Source organism: Balaenoptera physalus, assembly GCF_965194825.1.
Source record: "Balaenoptera physalus genome assembly, chromosome: 14".
Lineage (NCBI taxonomy): Eukaryota > Metazoa > Chordata > Mammalia > Artiodactyla > Balaenopteridae > Balaenoptera > Balaenoptera physalus.
Window position 1 is genome coordinate 71821432 of NC_138893.1, and position 24987 is coordinate 71846418.

The 24987-nt window shown below is 51.6% G+C and overlaps 1 protein-coding gene across 1 annotated transcript; it reads left to right on the top strand.

Moving 5' to 3' along the window:
• The first annotated feature begins 6968 nt into the window (after positions 1–6968).
• GDF10 (growth differentiation factor 10) lies at positions 6969–24933 on the top strand. The gene is made up of 3 exons (XM_082424068.1): positions 6969–7570; positions 16561–17486; positions 19403–24933. Exons 1-3 carry the CDS (start codon positions 7264–7266, stop codon positions 19592–19594), a joined length of 1425 nt encoding a protein of 474 aa, XP_082280194.1. The 5' UTR covers positions 6969–7263; the 3' UTR covers positions 19595–24933.
• Positions 24934–24987: the final 54 nt, after the last annotated feature.

Below are 24987 nucleotides of genomic sequence, written 5' to 3' on the forward strand. Positions count from 1 at the left end.
CATACAGGGCAAAACTATCCCAGTTAAAATATTAATCTGATTAATCTAAATCTGAGACAAGGCACCATTTGCAAACTGGCTCTAGAAGAATGGATTGTGGTCTAGTTTGCTTTGAGGGGAATCCGCTTTAACTCTGTCAGTCAACTCAACCTCAGTAGTAGGAAAAGTGGCAGAGCCCGAGGGCCTTCCATCCTGGTGTCACGTGATGCATCTGCAGCCCTGCAGGCACCATGAACATAGGAGGACAGAAGGTCTACTGTCTGAGTCCTCGGGAAGCAGTGGGGGGCGGGAGCAGTCACTCATGATCTCTTGGCGCCCCCCAGGCCCTGCCTCCTTCCAGCCAATCTTCCCAGCCCCTCCCCATCCATCCCCTCCCTGCTGACAAGTCTCCCCAGGGCTCCCGTGTCCACCTGCAGCCTGGCCATCCAGCTGCCTTCTCACTCCAGCCTTCCCCATCGTGTTTCACCCAGTACTCCCCACAGCCAGCCTACCAAAGCATTACTTTTTCCTGAAAATAGCTAAATGTTGGGAAGGAGCCTAAATGGGTGTTATCATGAACAGAGGGAGTCCCCCAGTCTCCTGTCCCAAGCCCCAGCCCACAGAGGACAGCCATCAGGGAGCTTTTCGTGATGCTGATGCCCCACTCACCACTGAATTCCTTGTCACTTGTAAATGAAGAGTCCTCTGAACCCTTCCATGGAACATATAGGCTTGTGGTTCTCTGGCCCTATACACTATTTCCTCTCTAGCATGTCTTATTTTCTGAACCTTTAATCCATTCCTCTACCTTTTACCATGACGATTTTGGTATTGGTACTTCACTTAGTGCGGGTTGCTTTTTTCAACCATCCAAAAGCCAACCCATATTAGCCCCATCTACTGGGGTCCTTGCCATGGTATAAACCCTGCATCATGGGACAGTGCTTCTGTTTGCTAAACTCTCCCTTATCCAACTCTATATCCCAGCCCCCTCGATCCAGCCCCCTCAGGATCTGGTCCCAATCATAATCTCCCATGTCCTGCTGGTGCATGTTGACTCTGTACTAAGACATTCCAGACTACAGAACCTTCCCCACTTAGTGGTCCCAGCACTTCCCTGACTGGGTTATATGAGGCCATGACCCCTGTTTTCATCTGGCAACCAGGAAGGGAGGTATGGATGGATTATGAGAGGGACACATGTTATGTATGCATCATCTTCAAGCAAGGCGGGGTGTGGGCCATTTTCCAGGCCCTGAGCGTGTAAACAGGTATAGGTTTTGTTGGGGTTTTTTTAACGCCTTTATTGGAGTATACTTGCTTTACAATGGTGTGTTAGTTTCTGCTGTGTAACAAAGTTAATCAGCTATACATAAACATATATCCCCATATCTCCTCCCTCTTGCATATCACTCACCCTCCCTATCCCACCCCTCTAGGGTGGAAAAAGCACCCTAGAGACAAAGCACCGAGCTACAAGTATAGGGTTTTAAGGTTCTTAGTGTATCAACCAAGATGCCCCCATCCCAATCTCAGGTTCCCACTCCTTCCTAACCAGCGTCCTGACAGACTTGCTGGGGTTGAGAATTCAACAATCTCTGAAGCTCTGCTACCTTCACATTTACGTTCTGGGCCTGATCCTCAGTTGTCCCCACTGCAAGAGATGAGGGTTTCCTATGCGCTACCAGGAAGGCCCTCTGATTTGCACACTTTGCCTTAAATTCATGATTAATCACCCTCAACCTTTCATTATCTATCTCCCGTGACTCCATCTCACTCAGCAAGAGCCAACTACTTCCATTGTCTCTATAATGATCACTTCCCCTGAATCTTTAATATCAGAGATATTGAATCCTCCAGTTCAAAGCACACGTGCCAAGGGCTATGCAGCCTCCGGCTACACCAGTCATGGAGTCCTCTTTGCCACTGGGCAGTAGATGACTCAGCCTCCAGATCCCATCTCTGAGCCTACTTCCTCACATCACTCCTGGCACCGACTGTCTTAGGTGAGCCATTGCAGGAAACAGACTCAGATGGAAACATGCATACAGAGGTTTACGAGCGAGCCACTTGTGGGAACCAGGACTGGTTAGAGCGAGAAGCTGAATGCCATGCGGCTGCAACAGGGGCCTCAGCAGAGCCTGTATGAGTCCTGGAGCCAGATGGTCCTGCAGACAGTCCTGCCTTGGGGCAAGACATCCTTCGGGACCTCAACACTGCATTCGGGCTGTCCCGGGGAGGGGGACAGCTTTGGCTGAGGCAATTCCTAAGGGGCATGCGGGGAGACTCAGCTGTGAGCCGTCAGCAGATGACTGTCCTGGCAGCTGGGGGGGATGAGGGCTTGGGTCCTGGCAGGGGTACTGGGTGGTGCACCATAGCTTGTCTGTAGGATAGCACTGCAGGGGGAGGCTGGGAAGTGTACTGAGAGCATGTGGACCCTTCTGAATTCTGGGACACAAGGGGACTGGCAGGAAGAGAGCGACTAGAGAAAGGCTCTACCAAGACAGCCGGAGACAAATGAGCCGGATGATGAGGACTTGAATGCCAGCACAAGGACATCAGGCTTGGTCCCTCCCACAAAGGTTCCGAGGAAGCTTATTTTGGGGTCGTAAGGAGACGGTGCAGCCCCTAAGGGGTCCTGATTTCTAAAGTGTCCCTTTGGCTGCCTCCCCGCCAACTCCTAACTGGCTTGCTCCGGCCAACTCCCCCACACCACCGCTCCCCTCCCCCCAAGCCAGCTCCCTTCAAATTGTCACTCCCCACAGTGCAGCATTCATGCATCAGCTCTAAATAGTCCCACTGTTCAGCTTTAACGAGAAGTAATACCAATTCCCATGTTTGCTCAGAGAGCACCATATTTCATCAAACCAGAGCCCATGCCGGCTCAGATTACTGACCGAGACAATGTTCTGTAATCCTGGTTTATTCACATGTCACGGGTATTTTAGCAAAACAGAAATGAATGGCCAGAGCCACCCTCGGAAGTAACGGGAGAGTTGGGTTCCCGCCCAGGGAAAGTCATGCTTTCTTCTGCCACGGTTCTCTGAGGAGCCGACTTTGATTCTCTGAGTTTTTCCCAACTTTCAGAAAGAGAATATGGGCTGGGGAGGAGTCACAAAGTGGGTAGTTATTTCCCTATAAAATGTTAACTCCGTGGATGGATTTTGCCAGAACAAAAATAAAATCTGTCATTGATTATAAAGTCTTTTGTGCTTGTTATTTCACAGATTTATTACACTTGGGCCTGGCAGCCTGGGGGAGGCCCTGGGATTCTTGCCTCTAGCGCCCCAGCAAACCCTTCAGCCGCCTTTTCACAGCTCATGCCCCAAATGGGAAGAGGGATTTGCTCGCATTTCTTTTGTCCTAAGGGCCAAGAGCTTAAGAAATCTAGATGAAGAGGCATGAATCGTCCACCCTATCTTTGGATGGGGACCCACAGACACTGATGATAAAGGCACATTAGTAGAGGTCTATGACTTCCTAAACAAGGAAACATTCTCTTTCCTTTTCTTTATCTTTTCAGCTCTTGGGACTGTGCACTAAGAAATGCATTTCCTCTACAGAACAAGGAATGGCCAGGCTGAACCTCTCATCAAATCTCACAGAATCGGGATCCATTTTAAATAGGCTACAACCTCTTTGGAACACACGATAAATAAAAAGGGTAGTTAACAAGGATCAATGCTATTTAGTACCATCTCATGTTAAAACCTTACCAATGATACTCCTAATATCCTATTCTTGTCCCCATTTTAGAGTTGAGAAACCAAGGCCCAGAGAAGTCAAGTAACTTGTTTAAGGCAGTACAGCAAGGTAGGGGTGAAAATAGGGATATGAACCTCATCCCAATTGACTCTAAAAGGTCATGGAGATGCTCTCATTTCCAAGAATGAGTTGACATGAGTCCACAGACTCAGGCATAGCATGTTGGAGCTGAAACAGCCAGGAGGTCCGTCTTCTCATTTGAACAGGAGGCAGCCAGGGTTCCAAAGAGATGATGGGGCCGTCCCAGGGTGACAGAGCTAGTTAGACCCACAAAATGACTCTCCCACAAGGTAACTGGACAATATCATGAAACAACTGCTCAGGAACATTTCCTTTGGGGTTTACTTGGGGCAAGGTTCCAGATGAAACTGCATCAGCTTGCTTCCCAGACTATCCAGAGTTTGATTTCTCCTTTACTCAAGTGTGGAGCTTTATAACTATGGAGCCTCAGGGCTTTCTGAGCCTAAGGAAACCCTGCCACCCCAGAGCACGTGGCAGATAGGCCTGGGAGACCGAGGTTCCCCAAACAACCTCTCATCACCCTAGAGAGAACACTCTCCATCCCTGACGGCAAGTTCAAGATCTCAGAGACCCTGGTAAAAATAGCATCGGAAGCTCCCAGGACCAGGATCATTTTAGTAAGAAGCTGCAAGAAATCACAGTTCTCAGGACTTGAATCCACCGTCCGCCATCTCAACTCTTATTTTGAGCTGCAGCCTGAGCTATTAAAAACCAAACATTCTCATTGGCAAGCTCCACAGTTAGCCTCATTTCCACGCTAGTAACACTGTTCTGCCTGAGCTGAAGTTGCACAGCGATTGTTTCTTGTCTCAGCGATGTTGTTTGCAGGCGATGCTGGGAGCCAGCGAGGATGTGACCCGGTGGTAATCTGAATTGCTTCACCAAACACATTTTTATCCCATCATCTCGGCTACATGAAAGGGGGCCATAGTGCTCCAGTGTTCAAGACTTTACAGTCCCGCTGTTCGGCAATAAAATGAGGCAAGAAATATTAGCCGTCCCCGGCTGATGCCTTAATTCTTTCCCAACAATGTCAGAGAATCTGTACCCTACAGGTTTTAGTGCCGGCTAAAGCCTGACCCTCGGGCTGGCTTGAATGGAGCGGGAATGAGTTAAGGAGAGCAAGGAGGCTTTAATGGACACAGACCCCGAATAGCCCAGCTTGTCCCGGCCTCCTGCGGACTCACACTCCTTTTCACAGGCCTCGATTGTGTATGGCCCCAGCAGAGACAAAACTACCCATGAGCAGAGGTTACCCCCAGCCGGTACAGGTCAGAGGCATTCTGGGGGAGAAGAGGAGAGGGGGGCGGAGGGGAAGTGAGGGGCACAGGGAGAAGGAGGGAAGTGGCGGTGGGGCTGGGGGAAGGGAGCAGTAAAAGTTGGTGTGGATCATTTTCGAGGAGAGATTCATCAAGTCCAAGACTGTGACTGGTCATCTCACCTCCAGGCACACCGTTTTTGAAAACTGTTTCACCAAACAAACGGGAGCTATACTAACGGGAAGTTGAATGTGATGTGTGCGAATTATCAAAAGAAATAAAATGCTTCTCTATCGTTTTCCAAAAGCTACAGGCCTGAGGTTCTGAGGCTTTCAATAGGATGGCCTCTAATTTGACACTGCAAGATTTTGAAAAATTACAAATGGGTTGTGTTTTACACACCAAACGGAAGCTTTCTCCAGCAATTTTTCAATTATTGCATTGTGAGTCCTCCAAGAAAAGTAACTATTTTGGCTCAGGGAGCCCAAAGTTACCAAGTAAAGGGAACAGTGTGTTTGCAAGTTTGCAAATAGTCCTTAGAAATGTAGTATGGACAGTATCCTGGACCTTGCTGGAAGAATATGGGTTTGAAGAGGTCCTTTCCTTCCCTCAGAAGGGTTCCTAAACCTTTTATGTAGGCCTTGAACCCCTAACTCAATCTGAGGAAGCCCATAGACTGTTTTTCAAAAGAATGTTCTTAATATGCAGGGTTACAGAGGAAGCCAATCACATTCAAATAGAATTATCAAAATGTTTTTTTAAAACAACTTTGCAACATAGTGATATGTGTGCCTTTTAATTAATTCATTATATAACTAGCAGCGAGCTTGACTACTTTAATTTCAGAATAGTGATGAGCAAGAAGTGATATTTTGAGAAATCTGAAACATGATAAGAAAATGTGATATGAAAATATCTGTGTTTGGTGGCTATTGGTGACAAAGTCACAGGTATGGTTAATACCACTGTAGTTGTTTACCTGTGTTTCTAATATGGAATGCTAAGTTGCAGGTACAGGTTAGTGAAAATAAAGATGTAAGTTTTCCCCATCCAAGTTCACAGATGCCCTGAAATTCTATCCATGGACAAGAAACCCTGCTAAAGGCAAGATGAAGCTCATGACCTTCTGCCCCAGGGCTAAACTGAGGGGTGGTGGGTCAGGGATTCACTGCACCCTCACTGTGACACAGTCTTGGGAAAGCTAAGCATTTTCTTCTCCTATTCTGAAGTTTGGAAACGTTTTGTAAAACAATTTAAAACCATGTCTTTTTTTCAGGACAAGCCTGATGGCTACATGTCCAAAGATTAATAAGCACCTTTGATGTGTTCCTTCAACAACCAGAATTATAGTTGCCAAATAAAGGGTCAATCGACTAATTCTGAATTTTAATCAGGATCTTGTTCCAGTTGTCCTGGGTTGGCTGAGCTTTAGTGTTAGGGTTTTTCTTTTCAAAGGATGCCGAGGAGGCTTCGCGTTCCCCTCACTCTTGCATTTTGGGCACACACTGGCTCAGAGACAACTGGGCGCACACACATTCCCCCGTCGAGTCCTCACGGGGGAGCTGTCATCTTGCAACCACAATCATCACATGCCATTGCAGGGGCAACCCGGCAGGAGGGCCCCCCCTAAATGCCGCCCAGCCCCCACGCAGTCCCGGCCAGGCCGAGGCGCCGACACACAGGAGCCGGGCCGGGGCCCGGGTCTCCGGCTTTCCGCAGGGGAGCGGGGAGCGCGCCGGCCCACGCCCACGCCACCCACACTTTGGGCGCACAATCCGGCGCACACCCCTGCGCGCGCACACCGCCACACTCGGGCGCACGCACACCGCGGCCGGGCCACGGACGGCAGTGTAGGCGGCGGCCCGGAGTGGTTCGGGGCGCGCAGCCGGGTCCCCCGCGAGGGCGCAGCCGGCCGCTCCGCCCCGCCCCGCCCCTCGAACCCGCCAAGCCGGGCGCGCCTGGGGCTGCAAAGTTTCCCCGCTCGTCCGCCGAGGCAGCGCGCCGGCTTGGGCTCGGCTCGGCTGTGCGTGGCTCCGGACGGCCGTGACCGCTGGCCGTACCGTGCGCCCGCCTGCGCGCCCAGCTCTGCCCCGCGCAGATCTCGACATCGCGCGCCCCGCCTGCCGGTGCTGCCCGCGCGCCCTCCCGCCGCAGGGTTTGTTCTCAGCCTCCTGTGCGCCCTCGATATCCCTCCTCCTCCTCTTCCCCGGCTCCGACCCCTTCGCCTCCGCCACCCATCATGGCCCGTGGCCCCGCTCGGACCAGCCCGGGACCGGGGCCCCAAGTGCTGCCGCTGCTGCCGCTGCTTCTGCTGCTGCTCCAGGACGCGGGCGGCAGCCACACGGCCCCCGCCCCGCCCGCGGCGGCCGACGGCCTGGCGGGGTACAAGAACCCCCAGCGGTCTCCAGGGGACGCGGCCGCTGCTCTGGGCCCCGGCACCCAGGATATGGTCGCTGTCCACATGCTCCGGCTTTATGAGAAATACAGCCGAAGGGGCGCGCGGCCAGGAGGGGGCAACACGGTCCGCAGCTTCCGGGCCCGGCTGGGTAAGTAGAGGGGGCCCTGGGGCCCCCTTCTCTTCATCCTCCCACCCCTGTACCTCCGCTTTGCCTCTTCCTTCTATTCATTGACTGGTTCATTCATTCTTCCATTAACTATTCCCCCCACCCCGCCCGCCCCGAGCACTCTGTGCCAGGCCCTGAGCCTCCCGTGGGGACGCCGAAGTGGCACAGAGTGACAGAGTTCCTGCCCCTGGGGTGCCGCCAAGTCTCGGAGGGTGTCACACTTGCCGGACACAGACGACCCCATCCACAAGGCTTTAAGCACAGCGTGGAGATGGGACTGGGCTGGGTGAGCTCACCGTGTGTGTGTGGCGGGGCTCGGGGGGTAGGGATCCATGTCACAGCGTTCAGCTGTGTTGGCTCTTGACAGATGAGGGAGGCACTGAAGAGAGTCCATCAGGTGGGTGTAATGCAGCCCTGATGGAAGTGCCAGGCACTGGGCCCAGGCAGGGAGTGTGCCCCTCTAGCTGGGGCACTTAGTGGGTGTGGCAGTTGGGGAAGCGGGGTGGAATGAGAATGGCCTTGGGTGCCCAGCCTTGGGTACATGAGACTGAGGCCTGCTAGGCACTAGCATGAAGTGTTCAGACTATGGGGGTTTGAGGAAAGGTCTAGAAGCTTGGGCAGTGGGGGTTCCCAGCCCCTCTCCTGCCCTTGCCCCTCCTGGGCAGATCCTTTCCCCTTTACCCATACCTTGGATAGAGCTGCACCGAGCCCTACCTGCCCTGCTTCCGAGAGCATTTCAGAATCCTGCCTCAGCTGTCTGCCCACCCTGGCTGGGCGACCTCTGCAGGCCCTGGGTGAGCAGAGACGAGGCGCAGCCTGGTGGCAGGGGTGATGGGAAGACCCTGGTTGTCATGGAGATTACTCATGGTCTCAGAATGCCATTGCAGAAAATGTGGGTAGGGGTCCCCTGCAGCCCTTGTGAAGGAGGAGGCCATTCATCAGGAGAAAGACCATTAGTCTGTAGGGCCCCCTCTTGAGGTAGAGGGGAACAAGCCCAACAGTGGGGCCAGACAGCCTGGAGTCAGATCTGCCACCTCCTTGTTGATCACTGGCTGTGTTACTTAGGGTACCACACCGTGGCCTCAGAGCCAGACACTGGAAGCTTGGTCTCGCATATACATGTACTGGGAGCTCCTGCCACAGAGAAGCCCCTTCCCCCCATCCTCTACTGGGCAGACTCACTAGGTCATTGTTCCTGGGTTCCAGGCCAACCAGATCTAACTCCATCCTCCCTGGTACCTTTTATTCACCTCTTGGGGCCCATTTCTGGAGCACCATTATTAAGTCACTCAAGAATCATCTAGCACTACCATGATCTTGGGCAAATCACTGAAGCTCTGTGGACTTGAGTGTACTCATCCACAAAATGGGCAGGTCATGGTAGTATCTTCCCTGTAGCATTGCAGGAAAGATGACATGAGTTGATATGTGTAAGCCCTAAGCCCAGCACTGGCCAGTTTAAGTGTTGGTGCATCGTGTTTCCCTGGAGTACAAAACACTTGTGTTCATATAGGTGTAGACTTGACCTTGCATCCATTAACTCAGTCCCCAAAGCCTTGCAGTTGAGGAAAGCAAGGCCAGTACGTTCACTGCTGCAATAAGGGATGAGCACGCCCATTGAGCCCACCCTGTTGCTGCAGGCCCAGGCATGGAGGTGCACAGTCTGTTTTTCAGTCTTCACAGGCTGGGGGTGGTACAAGCAACACTTAGCCCTGAAAAGGATCTGGCGACAGTACTTCACATCCAGTCCTTCCATTTTACAGATAAGGAGACTGAGGCCAGGCCAGGGCAAGCTGTTCACAGTGGCAGTGGTTGGCGCCGTCCATCTGTCAGGCTCATGCTGTTCTCACTGCTAGCCCCCTCCCCCAACCTCTATCAGAACTGAGCCCAGAGGATGGATCAGATCCTGGGAGATCAGAATTATTCTGGATCAGTCTAGGACTATTTGACAAATCCAATACTCTTGTTTGGAACCATTTGAAACAGCTATGGGTACAAGTCCCAGCTCCACCTGCTACTAGTATGTGTGCTGTGGTACACATCGCTTTACCTCTCTGAGTATCAATTTTTTGTGCACATAGTGGGGGTGGGGTGAAGATTCAATGGGATGAGGTGGGGTTTGCGCCTGGCAGAGAGTAGGCCCAGGCAGCTTGGTTTCCCTTCTCCTCCCTTGACTGACTTAAGTTGGTTCATACCCAGTCCCTCACCAGCCCTCAGAGTGCCTGCTTTGTGACCCAGCGACCAAGCTGTGAGGAGGTGTGAGCCTGGGTGGGGACCCCTCATTTTATGGATGAGGCACACATGTGGGGGGCTTCAGCTCTGGTCCTGGATTGTACCGGTCCCAGCCTGCTCCGTGACGGCGACCTCTGCTGCCTCAGTGGGGTGGTCCCTGCAACCCGTGTTACAGTGGAACTGTGTCCCTTGCCTGCCTCTAGGCAGCACAACTCAGGTTCCAAGCGCAGGCTGTGAGCTGGAGTGGTAAGGGCCAAATCCTGAGTCTGTGACTGGGGCCAGGGACTGATCTTGTCTATGACTCAGTTTTTTTCCCTTCTAAAATGGGACTAATAATGCTCTCTTCCTTATAGGGTTTTTTTAATGAACTGGGATATGTTCAGTGCTTAACACAGTGCCTGGCACATGTAAGTTCAATAATGTTTTAGCTCTACTATTATTACTCCAGCCACCCGGCTCCTTCCCTCCCTTCCATTGCTCCTTGAAGTGCATGGGTGGAGAGAGCTTCAGTCTACATCAGTGGAGAGAGCTTCTGAGCCTGACCATAAGGGTTAAGGTTAGAAACCTGCAGCCTCAAACGACCTGCATTTAAATCTAGGCTTTTCCACCTACGTATGTGATATTGGGCAAGTTACTTAACCTCTCTGAGGTTGGTGTCTTTATCTCTAAAATGAGAGTAATAATACATACTCATCTGTCGACAGTGCCAAAAGTCACAGTCAGTTCCCCAAGTCTTTCCTGAGCACCTCATTCAGTGGCAGGTGCTGTAAGCTCAGAGGACACAGAAAAGCATAGACTATTGGCCGTGCCCCGAAAAGCTCACGGGCTGGTGGAGAAGGGAGAAGTAAACAGAAGAATGTGACCAGCAGCACAGGTAGGGCAGTGGAGTGAGAAAGGGCTGGGGGTGGGCTTCAGGAGCCCCACAGGACGGCATTGACCTGGCAGGGGAAGGGCTGGTGGGGAGGGTCCAGTGAAGCCTTCACAGAGCAGAGGAGGCCCCAGACAGACTCTGAAGGGCAGGGGGTGTTAGCCAGGTGTAGAAGTGAAGCAGAGCCCTATGTGCCTGGAACTGTGAGGTGTTTGGTTTCAATGAGGAAACAACAGGAAGAAAGAGGCAGAAAATGGAAGTGAACCAGTGGGCCACCAAGGCCTGTAAGCAGTGGGGCAGTATAGAGAGTGTGTATGGTGAGAGAGGGGCGAGGGAGGGGGGAGGGGGAGGGAGGGAGAGAAGAGGAGAGGGGAGAAGGAGAGACAAGAGATTATAAGGGAAATGCATACTTATCCAGAAATCATAGAAAATCACAGTAAAGAAAAGAAATCATCCCCAATTGCAATCCAGATATAACCAGAGTTAATATTTTGTGGAATATTATATATAGTTTTTACCCTAATGGGATCATAGTTGCAGCAGGTAAAACTTGTTATATCTTCATTCTCATTTGAAGTTACTGGTTTTTTTTTCATTGCTGGTCATCCTGAATTGTTTTTCATGCTTTTTGACATTTGAAATTTTTCCCGTGGAAACCACTTCATCCACTTGGGGTTCTGGTCTTTTTCTTACTGATATGTAGAGTTTGTGAAGGCTGTTAACTCTTCATCTGTAATAGATGATTCCCTGTGAAGCACGAGTGTGGTGTGAGGGTGACAGTGTCCTGGGGTCACAGTGGTGGTCGAGATCAGACTGTGGGCTAAGACAGTGGTGGAAAGATGCAGAGCTCAGGGTGGTTGTGGAGAAACAGGATGTGGAGAAATAGGAACTGGGATAAGTTGCATGCAGGAGGGGGAAGAGGCTGTGAAGATTCTCAGGCTCCTGCTGGAGAGGGTGGACGGGTGGCAATGCCTCCCGTTGGGCGCGAGGACAGGGGCCAGGGGTGTGGGGTCCTCACTGTAGCAGTAGCTTGTGACACCACATGACCACTGTGTTCTGAGCATGTGCTGGGTGCCAGACACCTTGCTGAGAGCACTGCAGAGATGATCTCACAACTTCAGGAGGCACGTACACATATTCTGCTTGATTAACAGATGAGGAAACTGAGGCGCAGAGAGGTTGTGTGACTTCCTAAGGCCCCACAGCTAGTCAGTGATGAAGCAGGGTTTAAACCCTGACTCTGGAGCCTGCCTAAAAATAGACACTCAGTACACATTAGTTCTCTTTCCTTCTCTGCACCACCACTGGTGGCCCACCACTTCCTTCCTTCAGTTTATTACGTTGGTGCTTGCATCTTCAGCCCGATATTCTCACTCTGGTCACCCTGATGGCTGTTTCAGGGGCAATGAGTGAAGGGACAGATCTCCAGGTGACTTGGATTCTGTTTCTACAGAGCAGAGCAGTCTGAGGGTCCTCTTGGCCTGAGAGTTGGCCAGCAGGGGGCCTGGGGGGACCCTTGGACTAGGGCCGCTTCCCTACCTCTTTCCTCTCTAGTCCCATCCCTAAAGAGTTGGGAAGGAGGTTGAGTGCCCAGTAGAGTGGACCTGACTAGGGTTCTCAGATTTCCAAAGACCATAGAGAGATCAACTTGTCTAAATAAGGTCAGTCCTTTCTTTCCTGGAGAGGCAGAACACAAAATGTTTGCAAACTATTTTAGAGTTCACAGCACATGATCTTTGTTACATTAGCTGTTAGGCAGACCCCGATTCTATCCAGAGCACCTGGTTGGGGAGGGTGGGGAAGGGCATGGGCTTGGGGTCAGACAGGCCTGGAAGCACGCCCTGGCTCTGCCCCTTACCAGCTGGGGGGCTTTAAGCACTTTAAGCAAGTTATGTAGTTATGTAGTCACGTACCCTCTCTGAAGCTCCATCTTTTTGTCCATTTGCCATGTCTGCTGCCCTCATTGTGAACACGAGTAATCAAGCATGCCTATACGCTTGGAACTTGGAGCTTCCTAATCAGTAAACAATATTATTCCCATTTTAAAGATGAGAAAACTAAGGCTCAAGGGGAAGTAACTGGACAAACGTCCTGCTGTGCAGTTCCTCCAGCTGGATTTGCATAATCGGCTATATCTTTCCAAAGGAGACTTTCTGGACTTCTTTCAGGATGTTCACTGAGCCCCAGGGCAGCAGGCCAGGAACCCACTTTATTAAGTGAAGCAGACAGATCAAGCAAAGACCCCTCCCCTCCCCTGCCATTCAGCACACATTTCTGAGCCCTGACGATCACTCAGGCCTTGTGCTAGGATCTAGGGATACAGCATTGCACACAGCTGTCAAAGCCCCACCCTCTTGGAGTTTGTGTTCTAGAGGGAAAGAGAAACGATCGCAACGAAATATATTATATCAGGATGTCCCAAAGTGACGTGAAGACAAATGAAGCCAGGGACAGAGTGATGGGGCTGTTCCTTCAGCCAAGGGGGTCAGTGGTACCCTTTGCTGGGGATGCCGCTTGAGCAAAGGCCCAAAGGAGAGAGGAGTGACTCCTAGAGGAGAAGTGATGACAGCAGAAGGAAGAGCTGGGACAAAGCCCTGAGATGGTAGCTCCATGTTTGTAAGGACAGGAAGGCCAGGGTGACTGGGGCAGAGGTGCGGGTGCGGGGAGCAGATGGAGTTGGGGAGGTAAGCAGGCCAGGTCAAGTAGGGCCTTGGTAAAGGGTTGGCAATGGAGAGCTCTGAGCAGGATGGTGGCCTGAGGTTGAAAGCACCCAGCATGCCGGGGCCTCTCCTGGACGCACCTGTGAAGCTGTGACGGGCGCTGCAGGTGCGGGTCCCCACCATCACTGTCTGTCTCATCCCTGGACTGAGCTCCTCTGAGTGCCTCTAATCACCTTTGCTAGGACACTGATCAGCCCAACACTTAGCCCAGAGTAGGAGTTTCCCAAATATTTATCTGGAAAAGGGAGGGAGGCAGGGAGGGGCGAAGGGAGAGAGGAATGATAGGAGGGAGGAAGGAAGGATCTTTTCTAGCTGACCATGAGATGGGAGCCACAGGCACCAGCACAGTTCATAGGGACTACTCTTTGGAGATTCTCCTTTGTGACCTGGGCTCATCCAAGCTGGGAGGCTTCAGGTAGGTGGCCTTCTCTCAGCCACAGCCTGGAGCCCCCTGCAATGCAGGCGTGCAGGCACAGTCAGAGAGCTGGGCCAGCCTGTGGCCCTTCATGCCCTGGAGATGGGAGTGACCCATCTCCCCCTCCACGGTTCCCAGCAGGGAGGGTCATCACGCATCAGGCTGCCTTGTGAGGGGCGAGCTGCCTATGGCCAAAGGCATTCAAGCCAAATGGAGGAAGGACTCCTGCCCTGAGTGTAATTAATCAGGCTGCCTGACCTCTAAGGTTCTTCCCTCTCTGAGTTCCTGCGCGTGCTCTCTGTTGTTCTCCATCCTAAGGGAAGGGCAGCATTTGCTGTCCCTCTCCTGCACCCCGTGCAGAAATAACCTCCAGGGGAGGCCACCCCGTCCTCCTCTACAACACGTTTTGCCACCCTGGGGCAGTCCTCCCAGCACCTTCATTGGGCCACACCCACCTCAAGCCAAGGCTGCTGTCCCTGCCTTGCTGGTCACAGTTATCCTTCTTTATATCCTCTCTCGTTCTTTACCTTGGCACTGGAAGGGGGACCAAGGTGCTTTTCTCTGGGAAGCCCCATCTCGGTTCCCCCAGTCTGCTGTTTTCCTTCTCACCAAGAGCCGCAGGTTTCTAGGCCAAAGATGCTTGCATCCTGCTATGAAGGGCCAGCTCTTTGGAAAGAGTCAGAAATGTCTATTTTAAAGCCTCTTAAGTGTTCTCCTGCAAAGAACCTGTTAGCGGAACAATGGAGTTGACTTGAATTGGATGAAAGAAAACACTTTCTCTGCTGTGTTAGCTGGACCATTGAGTAAGAGGAGCCCGAATTGGTGTAGCAGGAGCTTGCTCTGCCAGCCTTGGTCATTTAGATAAAAGTGGCATAGAGCACATTTGGGGGATTCCCCCTTTGTGCCTGGCACATTACATATGTTATTTATTTAATCCTCCAAGCATTCAGGTGAGATAGAGATTCTGTTGTCTCTCTGAGGCAGATGAGCAAGGCATGGTCCCGTTGAGGCCTGGGAGCCCGGTTCCTAGAGCCTTTCCCAGCTTAGGGGGTAGGAGCTGCCTTGTTGGTGAACTTGCACCCCATCCACAAGTCAACCCCGGATGTTGCAGATACACAGCAACTGCCCATCGTTGCTTCCCAAACTTACAATCCCTTAGAATGCTGGTTAGAATAAGAATTCCTGGGCCCCATTGTCCCAGACCCTCTGAATCAGCATCTCCAGGGGAGGAAGGCAGTGATCTGTGAGCTTTGGGAAATTCAGGACTCAAGGACCATGACACTCAAGGCCGCAGTGTTTGGGGAAGCCAGGTTTAAATGTGCATCAAGACTCGTGCTTCTCCTTATGTGTGGACATATTGAGGGGCTGCTGTGGACGTGCTGAGGGTTTTTTTCTGAGAATTAGGTAAGATAGTGTCTTTAGAATGTCACCCAAGCTTTGACTGGCATTTATTGGGCCCTCTGACTTTTCCTTCCTTCCTCTTTCTTGTAGTCCCTTAAAAAGTACATGAAAGTTCCCAATTGAATTGTGCCTTCTTCCCAGTAGAATTATGCCTTCATCCCAATAGAAACAAATAACCTTAAACTGAAGATTTTGGTTAAAAAAATGCCAGCTGAATCTGTGGATGCAGGTGTCAGAGAAACTGTGACCCATTTTCTACACACACACACACATTCCCGCTCTTGGAAGCCCTGTACCTCTCCCAGCTTCACCCAACAGACAGACCCCTGGCAACAGGAAATAGGGCAGCGGGAGGGAGACAGCCCACCTGACAGCTCTGGTCTCCGGCTCTTCTGCAGCATCACAGGGAGATGATGCCTCCCTCCCATCCAAACCCTAGAGAGGGCTTGCTATTCACAGACCTCATGCTGCCAGGGCTTGGGGCAGCTTTCTGCCCTGGGGTCCTGGTGTACACCTGGTAGAACCAAGAGAGAAAGGAAAGAGTGGTTGACAGCCCCAGGGATGCAGGGGCCAAGAGTATTCTCGAGCTGCAGATGTGATGTTTGAGGGATCCCGGTCCGTATCACAGTTCCGGCCTCTGGAGAGCAACCTGGATGTTGGAGATTTTATTGAGTGACCTGGTACAACCCTGATAGTGCTTTTTCTTTGTAAAACAAGTTTAAAAGGTCTTGGGCAGAATAAATAGCAGACACCCAAATGGCTGTGTTCTTAAGTCCAGTTTCCCTCAGAAGCCACTCAGAATGCAGGGAGAGCGTGAGGCACTCTAACTTACCTCATTTGGAAGAAGGACTGCATTTAATGTCTATAAAATAGAAAGCTGTGCAGATACAGGGGGGCTACTGTCAGCAGGGCTCAGACCCAACCCAAGCTATCCCAAATACCTGATTCCACCTTATCTCATGAATGAAGGTGGGGGAGATCATTTGTTCATTGAGAGGCATTGGAGTGCAGAGGCAGGAACTGGAGCTTCAGGGTCCAGCAGCCCTGAGCATCTACCCTGTCTGCCACCTTTTTCTCTTCCTTTCTTTGCAATGGGTTATGACAATCCCCAACCTCTCTGACCTCAATCCCTCATCCTCATCTGGTCCCTGAAAATAGCAAAGGGTGCCCTCATCAGTTCAATGTGAGGATTACAGGAGATGAGGAAAATCTGGCTGGCCTGGAAATGCTCCCTCAATGGGCGTTCCTCCTCCACTTCCTGGACGGGACACCCTATGAGCACGGGGGCCTGTCCAGGACACAACCTAACAGGCTGTGGTCTGTCCTTCCCTCGCAGAAGTGGTCAACCAGAAGACCGTGTATTTCTTCAACCTGACTTCCATGCAGGACTCGGAAATGATCCTCATGGCCACATTCCACTTCTACTCGGAACCGCGGTGGCCCCGGGCACGCGAGGCACCATGCAAGCAGTGGGCCAAGAATGCGTCCTGCCACTTGCTGCCCCCGGGCCCGCCAGCACGCCAGCATCTGCTCTTCCGAAGCCTCTCACAGAACATGGCCACGCAGGGGCTGCTCCGCGGGGCCATGGCCCTGCTGCCTCCGCCACGGGGCCTGTGGCGGGCCAAGGACATCTCCCCCATCGTCAAGGCAGCCCGCCGGGATGGCGAGCTGCTCCTGTCTGCCCAGCTGGATTCTGGGGAGGAGGACCCGGGGGTACCCAGGCCCGGCCCCCACGCACCCTACATCCTCATCTACGCCGACGACCTGGCCATCTCAGAGCCTAACAGCGTGGCAGTGACGCTGCAGAGATATGACCCCTTCCAGGCTGGGGACCCAGAGCCTGGAGCAGCCCCCAACAGCTCAGCGGACCCCCGAGTGCGCCGGGCCACGCAGGCCACTGGGCCGCTCCAGAACAACGAGCTGCCGGGGCTGGACGAGAGGCCGGCCCATGCCCCCCACGCCCAGCACTACCACAAGCACGAGCTGTGGCCCAGCCCCTTCCGTGCACTGAAGCCTCGGCCGGGCCGCAGGGACCGCAGGAAGAAGGGCCAGGATGTGTTCATGGCCTCCTCGCAGGTGCTAGACTTTGACGAGAAGACAATGCAGAAAGCCCGGAGGAAGCAGTGGGACGGGCCGCGGGTTTGCTCCCGGAGGTACCTGAAGGTGGACTTTGCAGACATCGGGTGGAATGAATGGATCATCTCACCCAAGTCGTTCGACGCTTACTACTGCTCAGGAGCCTGCGAGTTCCCCATGCCCAAGGTAGAGTGTGTGGGGTCACCCTGCTGTGTTCTGCCCCTTGGCTAATTGTGACTCTCAGCTCTGCCCCTGCAGGCCAGTCCCTCTGCCTCCTCACTCTGTTTCCTGTCTGTAAATAGGGATCATAACACCTCCCATCTACTCAAGGCAGAGAATAGGTAGACAGAGGTGCCAAAATGGCAGCCTGTTGGGTGGATACAGCCCACAGATGGATGGGGTCTGGCTGTGCCTTCATTGAATTTGAGTTTTAAATCAGAACCTTTCTTCTTTTGCAAAACAGGAGATCCATCTCCTTAGGTGTGTGTTCGCACACAGCAATATCCACAGAGGTTGAGGAGACCCTGGCCCCCTGCACATAGGTCAGGTCTCTTAAGCCCCCTCCTCACCAAGGCTCTTCTAGAAACCTGGCCTGGACCTCAGGGCGTTGGTGTCTGTGACCAGCACAGAGTTGGCCTCAGTGGCTTCCCAGTGTGACTGTCCATCCCCCATCCCCGACTCAGGGCAGGAACTCACAGGGCAGCTAGCTCTCATTGCACACAGCATGGGGCTGTTTTCCCCATTGCGCTGGCCCGGGTTTTCAGATGCTCACCTTCCCTCCAGGCTGGGCCGTGGTTCTGTCCATCCATCTTCCCATGTCCTGAACCACGGTGGGCTGGCTGCCTGCTGATGTCGACCTCGGCACAGAGCACACACTTTCCTCCTATTTAGCTCCTCTGCTGAGTTACAGGTCATGCCTTCCTCTCCAAGAAAGGAAGTCAGCGTGTAAATCCACTGTGAACGTAAATAAATCAGCCAGCTGGGAAATCCCAGACCCAGACGTGGGGCCGCATTAACCTGTTTGGGAATTAAGAGGCTTCTCCTCAAAGCCGTGCATGTGCAGGAGAGAGGAAGGGAGGTGCCTGACAGAGAGACAGGCGTCTGCTGGAAGGGCCCAGCCCGGCGGATGCAGGGTGAGTGCAGCAGGCTCCTGCTGGCTGACCCTGCACTTACCTTATCAGTCTGCCTGGCTGTCTTTCCACCTTCCCTGACACCAGCCTGAACTCCCCAAATGCCGGTGTCCCTCTCCTCCCACCTCCCCACCAGAGGCACTGTGCATATAAAACTCTGGCCCACAATGAGCTGAAGCACCTGTGACGTGGTCCTCTTCATCTTGTGGGAGGTGCCGTGTTTGCTGCTGGGACCCAGACTCTTCTGGATGTGAGAGGCTGCCTGGGGAGGGAGGGGAAGAGAGCTGGTGTGGGCCCAGCGAGCATAGTTTCCAAGCCAGACTACTTTCTAACTGAGGGCTCCTGGTCCATTTATTTAGTCATTTTAAGCCTCAGTTTCACCAGGAAAATTAAAGTCATACCCACCCCATAAGGTTGATTCAATGACAAAACGGGGTGATGCAGATGAAGCAGCGCCTGACACCCCAAAGTCAGACCCACCTGGGAGTTGTGAGTTTCCAGCCCCATCACACTGATGCACTTGTGCCTGCAGGGCTTCCCCTCCTGTGCTGAGAACGCGATCACATGGCAAGCGTGGCGGTACTCCCTGGACTGTAAAGTCTGGGCAGCTATGGCCCCAGGCAGAACCTCCAATCTTCTCCCCTGCCTTCCCTCTGGGGCTCCTGCCCAGTTCCTGGTGCTCCTCGGGGATGTGTGACGCACAGGTGCCCCCAAGTGGCCAGTGCCATGTAGGGGATGTGCCTTCCCTCTGGGAGCCCTCAGGGCAGGAAGGCCTTTTGCAAAAGTCCCTAGGACTCAGTCTGCCACTGATTTCAGAAGAAATGTGTACCCAACCCTGTGATCTCACCTTTTCTTCTAGGTCAATGCCTTTTCTGTAGCCTCAGTCAAGGACATGCAGGCAGCGTGGTGGGTGGGTGAGGACTGCAGGGTGGTCAGAGTTCGGAGGTGACCATGCTCCTTTCCGCCTTGCAGATCGTCCGCCCCTCCAACCACGCCACCATCCAGAGCATCGTCAGGGCCGTGGGCATTGTCCCGGGCATCCCAGAGCCTTGCTGCGTTCCCGACAAGATGAACTCTCTTGGGGTCCTCTTCCTGGATGAGAACCGGAATGTGGTTCTGAAGGTGTACCCCAACATGTCTGTGGAGACCTGTGCCTGCCGGTAAGACCAGCCGCTCTGGAGTGGAAAGAACCTGCCCCGCCTGCACACAGCAGGGCAGCATTCTCTGAACCTTCTGGAGTGAGCACTTGACTCAGGGTGCAGCTGCAAAGGCAGGGCACAGCTTGCAGGCCACCATCTGTCACCCCAGGGCATCATTCTGGGGTCTTTCACTGCTGGTGACTCAGCCCCCTCAATGCCAGTCCGAATCCTTTGAAGGGATCTGGGAATTAGCCCTGGCCTGATGGTTGCCCACGGCCTGTCCGCTGTGCTCTGAAGGCCTGAAAACCGGACATGTCCACAGGCTGGGTTTTGTGACTATCACCTCATAACCTGGAAAGAAGACTACAAACCTGAAGGCACTCACTCCCTTCACATGGAAAGAACCTCTGTTTAAATAATCAGTTTAAAACACTTCGGGCCACAGTGTGATGCTGGAAAACAGGGCCTAAATAATGCTATAAATGGATGTTTTCTCTCAAAATCCACTGCAAACGCTTTTATACATACAGTATGCACATATAACCAATTTTGGTTTCTTTTTCTTAATATATGTTTTATTTTAAAACAAAAAGGAGGGCGTTGACACCATTCCCCACAGAGGTAGTCAAGCTGGTTGAGCGTGCATTGTTTAAACGTGCTTATTGAAATAACCCATACAGTGATACGTTGGAATACTAAAACATAACCAAGATTTTATATTTTTGTAAATTATACTTTCTATACTGTAGATGGTGTACGGTATGTGTTTTTATGGAAAGCTAATAAATTAAAGGGACAGTGGTATCTTGAAAAACTGAATGTCACCCATTCCAAAATATGGATGGATCTCCATGTGTAAGTATGACATCTGGGTGGCTGCTGGGGTCACAGCCTTCTTTAGGAGCCAAGGCCTCTGTAGGCCATCTCCATACTTTCTCGTCTTTATCCTAAGCTCCAGACACCGGCCACTCCTATGCCTTCCAGGGTCCTGCCCACTCATATCGCACCACAGGTCCCCACCCTGGGCTCGTCCAGGCAGGACACGGTCCAGGCAGGCACAGTGGCCTCGACTCCTTAGCCTCAGAGGGGATATCAAGTGATGGGAAGGTGCCTGAGATATTTAAAGGAACATCTGTGGTAGCCTGGTCAGAGGGCTTCTACTTGGGGTAGTTCAAACAAGAGATTCAGTAGAAGAAGTCAGGGGTCTCTCCAGAGATTCGGGGGCTCCTGAGGAACTGGAACGTCTGCTTCTCCCTGCTTCTTAGTCAGCATCCCTGTCCCCAGATAGTCTCCCCCAAGTGGCTCCCTTATCCCTGAGTTGACATCGCCTTACAGTTGTAGTACCTGAAGCTGATTGACCAGCATTTCTGAAAGAGAAACTAGGTCCAACTGGGGGCAGGTGTATAACAGTCCCTCGGCTGGGAACTAAAAGGATGGCATGGCCCCCAGTCTTCTCTTACTCTGAGAAGGTTGAAAAGCCATGAGCAGTTCTCCAGGATGGGACTTAGAAGGAGAAAAGGAGCCCAAGGCATCTGTCTTAGGTCAGGCTCCTGAAACCAGGGTTCCTGTGCAAGGGATGGATGAGGAAGTGCTCCCAGGAGAAACAGGCAAGGAGTGGGTAGAGCAGGACAGAAGGGCAAGAAGCCAAGCATCCCAACTTAGCCTGGATCCTATGGGGAGCTCTGGCACTTAAGCTATACCTCTGGGTTAGTCCAGCTTCAAGACAAGGATGCTGGATGTTCAGACCCCCTCCCCAGGCTGCCCCCAGTGGAGAGATGGAAACTCTCAGTTCTCTGGCCCTCTACACAACCAGCTGCTGTGGCTTAGGAAGCCCAGGCAGCCACTGGAGGCAAAGCGGCCGACACTGAAGAGAGTACCCAGAACAGGTAGGTAAGGGGGGCTGAGGGTACCTGGGTTGGGGTCTAGGTATTTTCCCCATAAACATCTCTACTGTAAGCAGTTTCTTCACAAGCATTCTTGCTGCACAACTAATTGGCCATGAGGCCATTTTGCCATAAAAGATAAAATAACTGGTTGACAGTTCCATTACACTAGAAAATATAACATCAGTTTTTACACATTCTTCCGTGAGCACAGTCATACCTCCCACCCATCAAAACCAAAAGTTTACCGATTTATCAAAGATATAAAAGAGGCAGCTACTAACAACAGTCTTCGAGAGCATTAATGATGGGTTCTTTAGCTCATTTAGATATGACACCTTGTTTGTTCTCTTAAGCTGCCTTTACCAAATTTATTATGCCGTATTAGAAGTTGGAGGCAAAAGAAGAATCAAGCTCCTCCTACCCCTGCCAAAACAAATGTTTATGTGATTCCTGATGCGTAGAAGTCTCTTGAAAATGGTGAGCATTTTAACAAAACCTGGCTTAGATTAACTCAATCAAGGGTTTGCAAAAATTGATGTGTTATCATTTTCTAGTGTAGTAGAACTGTCAAGCAGTTATTTTTTACACAAAATGGCCTTAAGGCCAATTAGTTGTGCTGCAAAACCGCTCGCGGCGAAGATGTTTACAGCAAAAATACTGGACACACCTGGCTGGGGCCCAGCAGCATATGCTCAGCATCCCCTCTGAGGTGCTCCAAATGGTTGTGGGACATGTGTGTGAACAGCTGCCCTGGGCACATGGCCCTGCCTCTTGGCAGAGATCAGGTGAGGCGAGGGGGGTGGTGCTTAAGGCACACATTGCCTTATTCCTGCAGGACTTGTACTGGGACTAAATGATTCATTCATTGGATTGCTGGGATGTCTCAAATTGGTCTGCAAATTGGTCATGGCTTGGTTTGCCATGTCTAATCCTTTTTGAAATATGACAGGATATAAATTACTAGCAAAATAAGTAAAAACATTAGGGCTTGATAAGGTTCCAAATGCCTTTCTTCTCAATATTAGATTCTTCATTTTCCCTTCTCCCCCTCAAATTTTTTCTCATCCAACTGCTCCCTTTCCATTTTTTGGTGAAGATGGGGTGTCCTATAACACTTCTATCTTATTCTTTCTGGCATTTGCAATTTCTGGGAGATCTCCTAGGTCACTATGAAAGGCTACAACTTCTCCGAGCCCTCATTTCTGGATTACAAGGGTAGAGGGGGCGGGCTGGGCGGATCACCCCTGTGTCCAGCCATGGGCAGGAGCTTCGTGCTTGTGCCAGGATGGGTGGTACCCAGTGGTGATGACTTTGCCGTATGATGAAAGGAACTAGTGTCAGCAGGGACCCCTCACGTTTACAGAGCATCGTGCATTTAGATATGACACTTCATTTAGCCTCACAGCAACCTTGCAGCTTACTCCCCCGCTGGTGCTTCAGAAAAACAAGCTCAAGACAAGTAAGTAATATGGCCACCAATGTCTTACCAAGACCACAGGTAACATCAGCTTTGACATGCAAGGCTGCCTTGTTCAAGGCCTGTGTAGCTGGTGCTGCCTCCCAGCTTCCTGACCAGTGATCCCCACCACCAGCCAGTTAGGGCTGTCCCAATGGCCCTAAGTGGCCTTACAATAAAGCAAGGCTTAAAAAGATATGTAGGTATGAAATAACGTTTTTTTCCTCTTAAAACCAAAATATCAACATCACATGATCACAAGAGCAAGAGGTCCCAGGACCCAGCCCAGATGTGCGCGGGTTCCTGAGCTCACTAACTGCATCTGGGTCAGTCTGGAGGGGGCAGTGTGGTGGCCTGCCTCTGAGCCCTAATCCTGAAGTTATACATCCTCTGGATGGGCAGAGCCTTAGTTCATGTGACAAATATAAACAGTACAGCTGAGAGCTGGAAACATTAAGGCTGGGAGAAATCTTTGAAAAACTTTGGATGCAACCCTTTTACTCAACAAGCAGGGACACTGAATCTGGCTACTACCAGGTGTCTTGCCTGAGGCGTCCCGATAGGTGCCTCTGTATGTCTAAATCACTCGAAAAATGTCATCAGAGCTGTAGCCTGTAACTCAGGCTCCTTCTGTGGCCAGGATGGAGTCAGGGCCATGATGGAGAAGCCTACAGAAGTCTGGGGCTGGGGTGAGAGGGTTTGAGGAGAGGACTCCAAGGGAAGAGGAGTGGAGATGACTCCACCAGGATGGAAGAGCTGGACTTAGCTGGTGGCATAAAGCCATTGCAGGCACCAGCTTGTGCAAGATGTGTTTGATGGTAGCACGGGCCAAGGTGGGCTGGAGTGGGCTTCGGCGGGAAAACTAGGAGGGCAGAACCAGCCTGGCAGCACTGGCTCCTAGTTGTGCACCAAAACATTGAAGTTAGAGCCAAAGGCTATTTCTTTTTACCCAAAGCTGCAAACATAAAATCTCCTTCACTGATAAACTGATGCTTCTGAGATTTCCAAGTCTCCTCCTCTCTTCTACTCCCTAAGATGATGGTGCTCTTTCAAGCTTTGGTCCACTTTTCCTTCTCACTCAAGCCTAATCCAATCCTAGATTCCTCCAATCTCTCATAGCAGTCCTGTCTGTATGTATAGGGGGTGGGTGAGCAGAGGAACGAATGAAATGTTTATTCATTCAGTGATTTAGCATCTACTATGTGCCAAATACCATACCAGCCAGTATACACACACTTGATCTCTTGGAAGGCTCATATGAATTTCCTCTTTTATTAAAACCAATGTGCAAACTTGAATGTGCATCAGAATCACCTGGAAGCCTTGACCAGATTGCTGGGCTGAATCAGACTTTCTGATTCGGGGCAAGACTTAGCATTTTTAACCAGTTTCCAGGTGCTGCTACTGCTGTGGTTCAGGGACCACGCTTTAAGAACAACTGTTCTAATAAATGTGCTGACCACCTGGGCACAGTCCAGAGGCAGAGTGCACATTGGCTGAGTACTTACCGTGTGCCAAGAGGAAGCAGGATCTCAGGGAGGCGAGGCCCAGAGCTGGGAAATGACATGCCTGCTGCTCTGCCTGGTTCATGCTCTCCCCTTACAGCCTCAAGGTCAGTCCAGTTTTCATTCCTCTGAGGAATGTGTGGGTGAGAGTGGAGCTTGAGAGGTTAACGGAAGGACAGATGTCTTGTAGTCAAGTCTCTTGTGATGGAAGGGGCTCCTGACCCCGCAGAGGCAGCTGTATCACAGTTAATCAGTAACTCACCATTCCCCCCTCCCCCCAGCCCCTGGCTACCACCATTCTACTCTCTATCTCTATGCATTTGACTACTATAAGTACCTCATATAAGCGGAGTCATACAATATTTGTCCTTTTGTGACTGGCTTATTTTATTTAGCATACCTTCAAGGTTCATGCATATTGCGGCATGTGTCAGAATTCCCTTCCTTTTTAAGGTTGAGTAATATTCCACTGCATGGATGTACTACATTTTGTTTATCCATTCATCGATCAATAGACACTAGGGTAGCTTCCACCCTTTGGCTATTGTGAGTAATGCTGTTATGAACATGG